Source organism: Chinchilla lanigera, unplaced genomic scaffold (genome assembly GCF_000276665.1).
Source record: "Chinchilla lanigera isolate Chin_1 unplaced genomic scaffold, ChiLan1.0 scaffold00055, whole genome shotgun sequence".
NCBI classification, from domain to species: domain Eukaryota; kingdom Metazoa; phylum Chordata; class Mammalia; order Rodentia; family Chinchillidae; genus Chinchilla; species Chinchilla lanigera.
In genome coordinates this window covers 5675380-5688218 of record NW_004955456.1, presented here as the reverse complement: position 1 = coordinate 5688218, position 12839 = coordinate 5675380, and the positions used below count along the sequence as shown (strand labels likewise).

The 12839-nt window shown below is 57.1% G+C and overlaps 1 protein-coding gene across 1 annotated transcript in view; it reads right to left on the bottom strand.

Moving 5' to 3' along the window:
- Tns3 (tensin 3) overlaps nt 1–12839 on the bottom strand; it is a gene marked incomplete in the record, with an annotated part of 140352 nt that overhangs the window by 123821 nt on the left and 3692 nt on the right. Inside the window, 2 exon segments of the mRNA XM_013520558.1 lie at nt 2245–2282; nt 8962–9073. Coding sequence (XP_013376012.1) covers nt 2245–2282; nt 8962–9073 — 150 coding nt within the window.

The following is a 12839-nucleotide window of genomic DNA, read 5'->3' as shown; positions in this document are numbered from 1 at the left end:
ACGGCGTATCCCTCAGCGCCTTGCCAACCGCTGTGCTGAGAACCCGGCCAGCAGTGAGAGTTCAGGCTTCGGAATGTTCTCTGAAGCCAAGAATTCAGCCCCTGACTCACCAGCAGGTCAGGGGTACGGGCAGGCTGTTTCTGCAACCGTCAGGTGGCACGGGAAGGTGACGGGACAGGAGGACGGGCAGCTCACCCCCCTCCCAGCCCCTCATGGGCGACCGGAAACAAGCTATGAGGACGGGGCGGTCACCAGAGACCCCATGGGTGAGGTGCGGCGAAGCCCCTGGAGGGAAGAGGACCCCTGCAAGTCTGAGCCGCACCCGAGGTGGGGCAACCCCCTACTCACCGCCACACCCGCAAGCCCCGCTGGACACGACCCCTTAGAAAAAAGGGGGTGCAGCACAAGGAGAGAAGCTGGCTGGACGTGAAGCCCTGAAAGAAGCCCAACCCGGTACCAGCCCCGCCTGCTGTGCACTGCCACTGGGACAGAAAACTCTGCCTGCTGGAAAGGGGAAGCCTGCCGAGAGGGGCGGAAAGGGGCAGCAGAACCGCTCCCTCGCCCCACGGAGCCGAGGCAGCCGCGTGACCTCCGGGAAGGGGAGGGTGGGGGACGCGGGCCGGGGCAGCTGCCAGTTCGGAAGTCCCCGAGAAGAGGCAGCGCCACCCGTCTGGAAAGAAACAGGGCCAGACCTCCTGCTTCTCCCAACTGCGTGGGTCTGCGTGTGCGTACACGTGTGTGTGTGCGTGTGTGTGTATATGCACGTGTGGGTGCATGTGCGTCTGTGTGTATATGTGTGTGCGTGTGCGTGTGGGTGTGCAGAGGGCAGACACGGTGGAGGAAACCGGCCCTCTGGTTCCCACGTGCAAGCACGCACACTCGCACGAACACGGCCTCAGCCTGGAGAATAAGGTCAGGGTGGGAGGCTCAGGACCCCGAGTCCACTGCGAAACCCCAGGTCTCTGACATCCTGAGTCCCTGGGGCAGCTGTGGGGCGGCTGGCTGGGACATCTCGGCCCCACGGGCTGCGGGAGGCCAGCGGCTCAGCGGGGACCTGCTCAGAGCCACAGATACGCAGTGGGACTAACAGCAACGCAGGTGTTTAAATTTATGCTTTTTTTAAATGATTAAAGTAAAGGGCACATTGCCATGGATCCCCTTCCCCAAACTCCACGATCATCTCATCGTCCTTGCCGCTTTCTGCAGCAGTTCTGGTGTCCTCTTTCCTCAGGGTCTTTAGCTGCACTGTCTTGGCTGCCTCAGTGTCCCAAATCCATTGAAGACGTACCCCTTTCGTGGTCACTGTGACTCTGGGGAGGAGCCAGAAGTCACAGGGGGCTAGATCCAGTGAATAAGGCACACAAAGACACTGTGTCATGTTTTAACAAGTTGCCTTTCCGCTGCCCGGCACTCGGAAGCAGCAGTCATGGGATTTCTTTTTGTACCGGGAATCGAACTCATGCCCTCAGGCTTGCAAGGCAAGGGCTTATGCCGCTGAGCCACATCCCCGGCCCAGTCATCATATTTTTGATCACGCCCTATAAAGACCCTCAGCAAAGAGGACTCCAGAGCCGCTTCAGACAGGGTGGTGGATGAGTGTGTCTGAAGCTAGCGGCGGATTTTAAGGGGGATCAATGGCAACGTGTCCTTTAGTATAGTAAGTTCCTGAAACTTCAACATTCACTGTATTTTGGATCACCCACGGTACCTAGGACGTTAGGAGGACAGAGAAACCACACCTCCAGTGTCCCCCAAACTCCATTCTTCAGAGTCTAAACCCAGAAAAGCCCAGCACAGCCTGCGACCTCGGGCAGGGGCGGGCTCAGCCCCTGAGCCTCTCTTGGACACACAGACCCAGGTCAGCACCTCCTTCTCCAGGTCCCCAGATTCCATGGCGGCAGCAACCCCTGTGCCCAGCTCCCCACGGCACGAGCCGAGGCTGCCCCGAAGGCCCGGCCTGCACCCCGTGCCCCCATGCCCACCCCTGCGGCCCGAGAAGCGGCTGCCAGGCAAGGAGAAACCAGGGATCGCCTGTCACCGAGAAGAGCCCCAGGGAAAGTGATCAGAATCTTATCTGAAATCAAATTCTTGAGAATTATTTTCTATAATGAAAACACGGATTTCAAAGCTCCTGAGTTCTCTCCTGACTTTCTGTGGCCGCCGTCCAAGGGGCCCCCACTCGGCGTCTCACTCAGCAGCAGCCAGCTCGCTGCAGAAGTCCCACGGGAAGCGCGGACGGCTCACCTGGGCCTCACATTTCTTGTGGCAGGAATACTTGCAGGCTGGAAGAAAAGAGAGGAGAGAATGTGAGTGTGTCTGGCGGCCTCAGCGGCGACACCTTTCCTTTTCATTTTGCCGTACTGAGGACTGAACCCAGGGCCTTTGCCTGAGCTACATTCCCAGCCATTTTTCATTTTCTATGTTGAGCCAGGATCTCTCTAAGTTAACCAAGCTGAGCTCAAACTTGCCATCCTCCTGCCTCAGCCTCCCAGAATCAGCAATGTTTTCTGCATCTCTGAACGCCCTAGCTGCCTAAGGAAGTCCAGTATAGAAGGTCCCAGGGGCAGCCTGTCCCCGACAAAAGCAATTGCTTGTTTTTCTTTTGTTTTTTGAAACAGAGTGTCATTAGGTAGCCCAGACTGGTCTTGAACTCACTATGTAGCCCAGGCTGGCCTCAAACTCACAGAGACCCTCCTGCGTCAGCCTCCTGAGTGTTGGGATTACAGACGTGCACCACCACACCTGGCAACAAAAGCAATTTAGCACTTGAGACACACGGCAGAGGGGAGCAAGAAGCCTAGACCCATGCTACAGGGCAGGAGAGCAGCTCAGAGCCACAGCGTGTGTTTGGCGTGCACGAGGCCTGGGGTTCAGTCCCCAGCACCAAAACAACGAAAAAGAACCCAGGAACAACTACTCCGTCAGCAACAGCTCAGCCAGCCCGGGGGGAGATCTCGGGAGCAAGGGCCTTGGAAGACAGGGACTTCTCAGGGTGCACCCAGCCAGGCTGGACCCCTCGTGGAGCCGGGCAGCAAGCTGGAGCCACTGGCCTGGAAATCAGAGCTGGGCGTGAGGAAGTCCTGCGCCTGGGTCCTGTGCTGCGTCTACTTCTTTGGGGACAGAGTCCTGTCTGAATGACTCTGGGACCCCCGCAGCGGCCCCTGTAAGCCGCACAATCCTGTGTCGTCGCAGCTTCAACGGTGAAAGTAGAGGCAGCGCGTGGCTGGACGGGGGTGGCACCCGCGAGGCAGGCCCCCAGCCAGCACAGCAGCCCAGGGCGCGCCGGGCACGAAGGCAAAGGCGCCCCGCGCTCAGTGACCCTCGGCCGTGCCTGCCAGGCGCCCCGCTGCCCAGTGGGCTCGGACCTCATCAAGTACGGGAATGGTCCCAGTGACTCGGAGGAGGGGAGGAGAGTCATCCCCATCCTGCGGCGCCCGGGAGCAGATCCGCGCAGGTTCTCAAGTGCATACCCCACTCCACCAGGAAAATCAACCACCGAAGCCCCGACTTCCGGGCTGCCCCTGAGCCGCTGCACCCGAGGACCCTGCCCCGCGCCCATGGCTCCTGGCAGGTTCCCAGTCACCGGCACAAGCGCGGCACACGAGGTACGGGAAGCTCCTCGTTCCTTCCCCTCCTCGGTGGGCGAGGAGCCCTGTTCCTCCTGAAGACAAACGCAGCTCGAGTGCCCTCATCCCAAATGTCTGCGACCCAAGTGCCTCAGATTTCAGTGTTTCAGATCTTGGGATATTCACATGACTGTCCTCAGTCCAAAAATCCGAAATCTAAAATGCTCCAAAATCCAAAATTTTTTGAGCATCTGAGTTTCAGACTGTGGAGCATCTTTGGCTGGTAGAGTCTCAGATTAGGCGTGCAAATCCCTAAGTCTCCTTGAATCCTGTAAAAAGTGGGCCTCCACTGCTCCTCAGCCCTCAGGCCCTGACTTGCACCTTCCCGGCACCACGCTCCCGGCTCTGCTCCTCCGCTGTAAGACAGTCCTGGGCCCCGTGAAACAGCCACTGCTGCGACCTGCACAGAACAGCGCTGACGCAGGGGCGCACGCCTCTGAAGCCAGGAGGCTGAGGTGGGGAGGCCCAAGCTAACAGGATGACTTAGCATCCTCCCAGGCACTCGGGCAACGCCACGGAGCCGAGCCTGCCACTGCTGTGCTCACCACCCCGCGCTAACTTTGAAGAAACGCCGGTTTGGGTGAAGAATACCTAACGGCACCACAGACATTGTTCACTTTGGTCAGTCGGACCCAGGGAGACGCCTGGACAGCAACGCCGCTGTGCAAACTCCGGGAGCCGCCGGGCACGGCCCACACCGGAGCTGGGCGCAGGGCAGTGACAGCCAGCGGCCACCGGGCGTCTGTGGGATGGCACTTCCTCCTGAACAAACACCTGGCACACAGCACACGACCGTTCACCAGGGAGCGGCGTGCGTCCCGCAGAAGTGGGCTGCGCGAGCTGTCACAGGTGCCACTGCCCAGACCGGGGACTTCGCCCAGAGGCTGGACCTCTGGAAGACTTGTGTGTCCACAGAGGAGTGTGGCCACTGCCAGGCCTTTCCTAAAAGCACTAGGGCCATCAGCATACGGGTGATCCTGGCGGTGGAACGATAAAGGCCCCAATATCTGGCCCTCAGCGCCGTGTCACAGGCCAAGAATTTCCTAACGACCAGGCGCAATATTAACTGCTGAGTGCGGAGACCACTCGAGGGGCAAGGTGGACCGGCGGGTTCCAGCGAAACGGGACGGAAGCCGGGCGCTGGGCCGCACAACACCCTGGAAGCAGGGACCAGAGTCTGGAGACCAGGTTCCTCCGCCGGCACTCACAAATGCCCCCCTCCCCGACAAGTACACCTGTGCCCGCTTCCCTCCTGGGGGCATCCTTCAGCCAGTTCCCAGCATATCACCCGGTCCATAGAGATCTCAGTCACAGCCGGGCATGGTAGCACACGCCTGTCATCCCAGCACTCAGGAGGCTGAGGCAGGAGGACTGCGGCAAGTTTGAGGGCAGCCTGGGCTACATGGTGAGTTCAAGGCCAGCCTGGACCACATATCAAGACCCCCATTTTAAAAAAAAAAAAAAAAGCGGTCAGCTGAACTTGAGTGTGCGATCAGGTCCAGAGAGCAGGGAGGCGCTACTGACAATGTTTCCTTTGCCAGCTGCCTCCGGAGGGCACGGGACCCACTTCCAGCACCTCCAGGGGGTGGGCAGGGGGCAGCCCTGCGTGGAAGCACAGAGGCACCCAAGACACATAACACCCTACTCTTCTCCCTGCATCTGAAAAAGTCGCCTTTCATCGCAAATGACATTTTTATATCAGCATACAAGGGGTTTACTTACTGCCTGTTTCCACTTCTAGTCTATCAAACGTGCTGGGAAGGGCGCCGTCCACGGAGCGCCGACCCTGTGAGTCCCTCGGGAGGGGACCCAGTCCTGCCCGGGGGCAGGCAATGGACCTCACAGGCCCTGCTCCTGGGAAGGACGTGTGAGGAGGAAGTGGCTTGTCCAGGGGTGCAGTCCACTCTGACAGGGCTCTATTTGTTTTCCCTAGACACCACTTTGAAGAAACCAAAGTATGGTACAACAACCATTGATAATTTCCTACCATTTCTGTCTGCAACTCACTATTATTTGTCCATTTGTTTTCCTGAGAAACTACCTTGAAGATACAAATAGGTAAAGTAGCAATCATTGACCATGTCCTACCACTTTGTCTGTAATTCAGTAAATCCCCCTAATTACTATGTTATCCTTCTTTTACTTTTTTAAATAAATTTTAAAAAGTTAGAAAAATAATTATTGCCATGTTATGGCAGTAAGACACAATTTAAAAAAATAAAAATACCTCTTTTTTCAAAAAAGAGCTGGGGATATAGCTCAATGTGACTCTGTCTCAGAATATAGAATAAAAAAGGCCAGGTGTGGTGGTGCACTTGGGTTGAATTCCCAGTACTGCAAAAAAGAAAAGAAACAGAATTTCAAAATAAATTCTTATAATAAGCAAAGGGAGCCCGGGGTGGTGTCGTGCACCTGCAATCCCAGCACTTGGGAGGCTGAGGCAGGAGGATCACTGTGAGTTGAAGGCCGGCCTGGGCTACACAGCGAGACTCTGTCTCAAAAAAAAAAAAAAAAAAGGGATCCTGGCTGCCATTGCAGGGGCTCCTGGCTGAGAGGCTCAACAGGCAGACATTGTTCCAGGTTGTCCTGGAAATGCCACTCTTTCAAATGTCTCCCGAGCCCTGGAACCCAGGCCGCGGGCCGCTCCGCACTTATTTACCCAGTCATGAAAGAGCGTCTCACGTTCAGCAGTGTCCCTGCACCCCAGGCGCCCTGCAGGCCACGTCCAGAGCCCTCCGCCAGGCTCTGCCTCCAGAGAGCAGACCAAGAAGGACACTCTGCCAACCCCCGGGGCCTCCCGCTTGGGGTCACTCACATCCGCGGACAGGGACAGCTTAGGTTCTAGGTGCCAGGCAGGCGCAGAGACCCGCATGCCCGCAGGGGTGCCCTGTGCGTGAGCTCTAAGTAGAGAACTCTATGAAGGGGGGACTGGGAGCCGAACTCAGAACATCCGCCCTGAGCTACATCCCTGGCCCGTGTTTCATTTCTGAGGTTGAGACGAGGTCTCACTCACCCGCTAAGTTACTAGGCTGGACTCAAACCCGCCACCAACCAGTTAAACACAACCTACAGCCAGGCACGGAGGACATGCCTGAGATCCGAGCATTCTGGGAGGCTGAGGCAGGAGGACCGAAAGTTTGAGCCCAGCCTGACCAATCTAGGGAGACTCTGTCTCAGAATATAGAACAAAAAAGGCCGGGTGTGGTGGTGCACGCCTATAACCCCAGCAGCACCCAGGACACCGAGGCCGCAGGATCACCTCAAGTCTAAGGCCCCCTTGGCTAAATAATGAGCTCAAGGCCAGCCTGAACCACACAGGGAGACCCTGTCTCAAGAAATGAAAACAAATTTTTTTCAATAAAAATTTTAAAACACAGAAAAGAAGAAGGGCTGAGGATGTAGCTCAGAGCAAAGGCCCTCGCTCCAATCCCGGGAAAAAGAAAGAAAGGAGGGAGGGAGGGAGGGAAGAAAAAGGGAGGAGGAGAAAAGAGCTGCAGGATGACAGACTGGGGCTCGAGTCAAAACCATCAACTGATAATCGGTCCGCTTGCCTCCCATCAGGGCAGCGGCGAGCCCCCAGGCCACTCACCCCTCAAAGCCCTGCTACGGGCATGGGAGGCCGCTGAGGACATTCTTCTCCCAACCCCACGGGCCTCCAACGCTCTTCCCGACCGGGAAGCCAGGGCCGCACCCGCTGCCCGGACAGAGTCACGCCGGCCACGTGGGCCGCTGGGTCCCGGAGCCCTGCTGTCCCCTGGAGCGCTGTAAGCACGCCGGCCTCCCGCCGGGGCAGGGGGCGCTCAGCACCCCGCAGGCCCAGGGCTATGATGAGAGCCCGCTGCACCGCAGCACACCGTGCTCCAGAGAGCCGGAAGGATGGGGCCAGGGACGGCCAGGCCCTTGTGCAGAGCCCAGTCCCGGGGGTCCCCAGCGCTGCCATCGAGGGGGACGCTTGGGCACGATTATCCGACTGACTTCCCAGCTATCCACAGCCACCGCCTCGCTGAGTCTCGGGCAGCGAGATAAGCTGGGCGCACGCCTCTGCCCGCACGCCTCTCCCCGGGGAGCACGTCCACTCCCTCCGCGCTCCTCTCTGCGCTCCTCGGGAACAAAAGCCCTTCCTCTGGCCTGAGCCCCGTCTCCCTCCAGATAAGATAACGGCCGGAGCGGCGATGTCGCCCTGTATCCCGCAGCAGGCTCCATCCTGCAGGGTTCTGAGTCACCAGGTCACCCCGGGGGGCTGGCAGCCACCACAGACCCTGGGTCCTGGGCCCGGAGGTCGCCCTGGGAGCTCCTCTGCCTGCATTCAGCCCCAGGTCGCCAGAGGGGCCGCTCACAGCCCCAGGGAGGCTGCTCTGCCCACACGGTCACCGCCCCCAGCTGGTCCTGCCGCCAGCTGGCCCCGGGTCCCTGCCCTCCCAAGGCCACCCTGTCCCGGCTCCTTCCTTCCGCACTGGCAGGACCTGCGGTTGGCCCGGGCTCCTCCTCAACCACCAGGCAGGGAGGCCCTGCCACCCCGGGGTGGGCTTGCCTGACGCACGGACAGGGAGCCAACCTTGCTCATGACCCCTGTCCCCGTCACCTGAGCCAGGGACGCGTCCAGCACAGGCTGCCTCAAAGACAGGAGAGGGTGGTGCACTCCACCCCTGGGGCTCTGGTCGGAGGAGGACGACCGCCAGGCCTGGGGTGGGCACCAGGGACCCAGGGCGGGGCAGGGGTGCGGGGGTGATGCACCGACCCCAGCCAGATGCTCGGGCCCCAAGTGCAGAGGCACTGTCATGCATCAGCTTCCTCTGACTCGCCAGGGAACTTCTGCCAGGTGTCCCAAGGGAGGAATGGGCAGAGCAGGTCCCAACACCGCAGGACTCTGCAAACTTGCCAAAAGAAGCCGGGCGTGGTGGTGCACACCTATAATCCCAGCAGTCGGGAGGCTGAGTCAGGAGGACCACAGAGCTCAAGTTTGAGGTCAACCTGGGCTACAGAGTGAGTTCAAGGCCAGCCTAGACCACACAGCGAGACCCTGTCTCAAACAACCAAAACAAAACAAACAAAAAAGGTGAATCTAGCCATGGCAGGAAACCAGGGAGCGTGTGGGAGTCGGGTGGCCGCCCCCTCCTGGGGGAGCGGCTGGGGGCACCTTGCACACTTGCCCTGCGAGCTCACAGCCGCGTGGACACCGCAGGGCCAGGCCAAGGACAGCCAGGATGAAGGGGGAGCGAGAGGGAAATTCCGAGGCTCAACTCCGGGAAACTCCCCCGAGCCTGTTTTGATTCTGCGATTTGTTTGTCTCTCAAGGGCCGAGCTGGGGAGAGAATCGCAAGCCCGGCGCGCTTACCTCGGCATGAAACCCCTTGGCCGTCGATGACCTCTTTGCAAACGCCGCAGGCTTTAGATTTTTTAAAAGCCTTCTTCTTAAAACTGTGCAGACTCTCAGTAAATTCTTCTGGCTGGCAAGAGAAAGGGAGAAACTGTCAGCTCTTCAGCTCATTTCTGCTTCTTCTCTCTCCCGCCTCTCAGGAGCTCATAAATCTAACAGCGTCTGCAGAACAACCGGAGCAGGAACTTTACAGAGCAAACAGAGAGCAAAGAAAGCCCAGCAACGCGGAATTCCCAAGGCGGGCGAGCCGGGGTCCCGGCCCTCAGAGCCGGCGGAGCACGGGGACTGAGCCGGCACCAGAGCCGCTCCCTTCCCGCCTGGGTCCCCGCACCCACCCTGCAGCCTCGCAGCACTGAACGGTCGCCCACAGCTCGACAGCCGAGCGACTCCGCTTAGAGAGACACCGAATCCCACTCAGTCCCCGGCCGGTCCGGCCCACGCGCTCCCGCGGAAACACAGGTCAGACCAGCCCAGGACACACGTGCGCCTCCTCCTGACTCCGGGCTCCGGCACGGTGCTGGGGACAGCAATGAGTCACCCCCCAGCTGGAGCTCAGAGGGACAAGACGATTTAATGACGTCCACGAAGGATCTGAACTGATTTAAAAGTGCCCCAAACGGGCAATCAGCCATATGTTCTCCATCAGGAGAAAGGATCACACACACGCACACACACACACACAAACCCGCAGTATATTCCTGCAACAGGATAACGTTCAGGAGGACACAGCACAGACTGTACGCATGGAACGGCATGGGTAGGCACGGAAAGCGTCATGACGAGAAGTTGAAACAAGTCTGACACAGCAGGGCGTGGCGGCCCTCTGGGAAGCTGAGGCAAGACGGTCCAGAGTTTGAGCACAGCCAGCCTGGGCAATTTAACCCCATCTCAAAATTTAAAAAGGAGGCCAGGAGTGGCGGCACATGCCTGTAATCCCAGCACTTGGAAGGCTGAGACAGGAGGATCGTTGTGATTTTGAGGCCAGCCTGGGCTACAAAATGAGCTCAAGGCCAGCTTGAACTGCATAGTGAGAGCCTGTCTCAAAAACACATGCACACACACAAAAAAAATTAAAAAGGAAGGAGCCGTGTGTGGTGGTGCATGCCTGTCATCCCAGCACTCAGGAGGCTGAGGCAGGAGGATCTCTGTGAATTCAAGGCCAACCTGAACTGCATAGTGAGATCTTGTCTCAAAAAACCCAAAGGAGAGAGAAAAGCGGGGGGCGGGGGGGGGCAGAAAGGGAGGGAGGGAGCTCAAATGCAGAATTCTCCGACAGTGGGCCTGCTTCTAGGGTGTTCCTCAGTGGGCGCTTAGACAAGAAGCCCTTCCCACAGTGAGAGCAACGCACACGCATGCGCCAGGACTCAGAGCCGCGGGGACAGGCGGGCGAGGTGCGGAGCTATGGCTCCCGCGTCGTGTGTGCGCAGGAGGCAGCGACCCCCAGACCGTGTTCTGACAGGAACGAACGCCCAGAAGAGAGAACGGGAACTCCAAGTGCAGCAGCCTGGTGACGGTTCCTGCAGGTCGGGCACTGCCGCAGGCGACAGCAGAACCTGAGGACCCCACTGCAGAGACCTCCGGGAGTCAGGCCCACTCGGCGCGGAAATAAAGGTGCACAGGAGCCGCGGGGGGAGGGGTGGCATTTGCAGAAATAATGGCTGAAACTCCTCCGACGTGAGAAGAAAATTGTAAACCCACACCTGACAGTTACATTGCTCAAGCCCAGTGATAAGAAAAGACTCTTATACTGGGCGCGGTGGTGCATGAATGTTACCCCAGCTACTCAGGAGGCTGAGGCAGGAGGGTTCCAAGTGAGAAACCACCCTGGGCAACTCACCAAGACTCTCTCTCAACATGAAAATACGGAAAGGCTCAGTTAGCAGTGGAGTGGTAGAGAGTCTGCCTATCATGCATGGGGCCCTGAGTTCAATCCCCAGCACCACAGAAAAGAAAAAAAGCTTAAATGTAGCTGAGGGAAGAAAAAGACACACCACATGTGGTGGAACAAGTTAGCATAACAGAGGATTTCTCACTACAACAAAAACCGCCAGGTGTGGTGGTGCAGAGCTGTAATTCCAGCAATGGTAAGGCTGAGGCAGGAGGATAGCAGTGAGTTCAAGGCCAGCCTGAACCACATAGCAAGACCCTGTCTCAAAAAGAAGTCTGTGGGTGAGGGAATGTCTGGGAAGAAACCAGCCCAGCCCATACCAGATCTGAGACTGAATTCCTGCTTTTTCCTCCACCTGACTGAAGACCTAGAGAAGCAGTCACCCTTCTCTCACGCTCCACAGACGGAATACGCAAGGCACGAAAGGTTCTGCACGTGGGCAAACAGCTCAGCCAGGACGAGCGCTTGAGTCGGTGGCCAGAGTACACTTTGCTTCCCAGTGCCTTTGGGTGCTCACCAAAGTGAGCCGTAGCTGGGGACATAAAGCAAGTCTAAGTAAACCCCAAAGTGCGCAAGTCCTACTAAGAGTCTGCTCCGACCTCAGAAAGGAAATCTCTGGGAAACCCCCAAATATTCTGCAAACTAAACGACACTAAACAGCCCATGGGTTCTCCAACATAGCCTATGGCACACTATCTCATGGCAAGTGGGGTGAATGCTAGGAATACAAGCTTGGGTAAGTGTTCAAAAATCAGCCAATAAAAAAGATAACTTTTTTTTTTTTTTTTTGTCTTTTTGAGACAGGGCCTCAGTATGCAGTTCAGGCTGGCCTTGAGCTCACTCTGTAGCCCAGGCTGGTCTTGAACTCACAATGATCCTCCTGCCTCAGCCTCCTGAGTGCTGGGATTACAGGCGTGTGCCACTACACCGGGCAACTAACTGTTCTTGATCAATGCAGAAATACCACCGACAAAACTGAACCTCTCTTTCCTTATTAGGGCTCGTAGCCCACCTGGCACGATGGCACACACCTGTAATCCCCGAACTCTGAGAGGCTGAGGCAGGAGGGCTCCAAGTTTAAAAGCAGCCTGAGTAACTCAGCAACTTGGTGAGATGCTATCTCAAAAAAGAAGGTCTGGGGACATAGGGATGGATGTATCTCCAGATGAAAGTCCTGAGTTCAATCCCCCGCCCTGTTTAAAAAAAAAAAACAGTGATAAGTAGGAATAGAAAGGAACTTCCTCAACCTGATAAAATAAATCTATGTGAAAGCTACGGCAAACAAAATACTCCGTGATAAAAGACAATACTTTCCTTTAGGATCCGGAACAAGCAGACACGCTGCAGTCAACGCCTCTGTTTAACATGACTGCAGTTTCTACACGGTACCAGGGGACGAGAAAAGGAACTAAAACGAGAAATGAAGTAAAGCCGTGGACGAGACGATCGCCTGCGAAGAAAAACCTGACGAAATCGACAGAAAGTCCCTGGAACTGGCCCCGCACGCAGCAGAGCCGACCGGAATGAGGTCTGCATTCGAACGCAACGCTATCGCCCCACGACAGAAATGCTTTTCAGAAACACTGCCCCTTAAGAGACCCTAAGATACTGACTATTCAGGGATAAATTCACAAAAGACGGAAAGGACCTATAAGCCCAAAACTACAAAACGTCCCTCAAAGAAACTGAAGACCTAAAGAGCTGAGCAGGTGTGGAGTGATAAACAGGTCAGGAAACTCAGTGCAAGGGAGACGCAGTTTCCCTCAGTAATCTGCAGACTCGATACACTCTCAGACAAAATCCCAGCAGGACTTTCCCCACCGGAACTGAGAACTCAACCCTCGGCTTTCACACTGCCTATATCCCCAGCTCTTTTTTATTTCTTATTCTGAGACAAGACTCCCACCAAGTTGCTAAGTTGTCCAGGCTGGGCTGGAACTTTGAACCC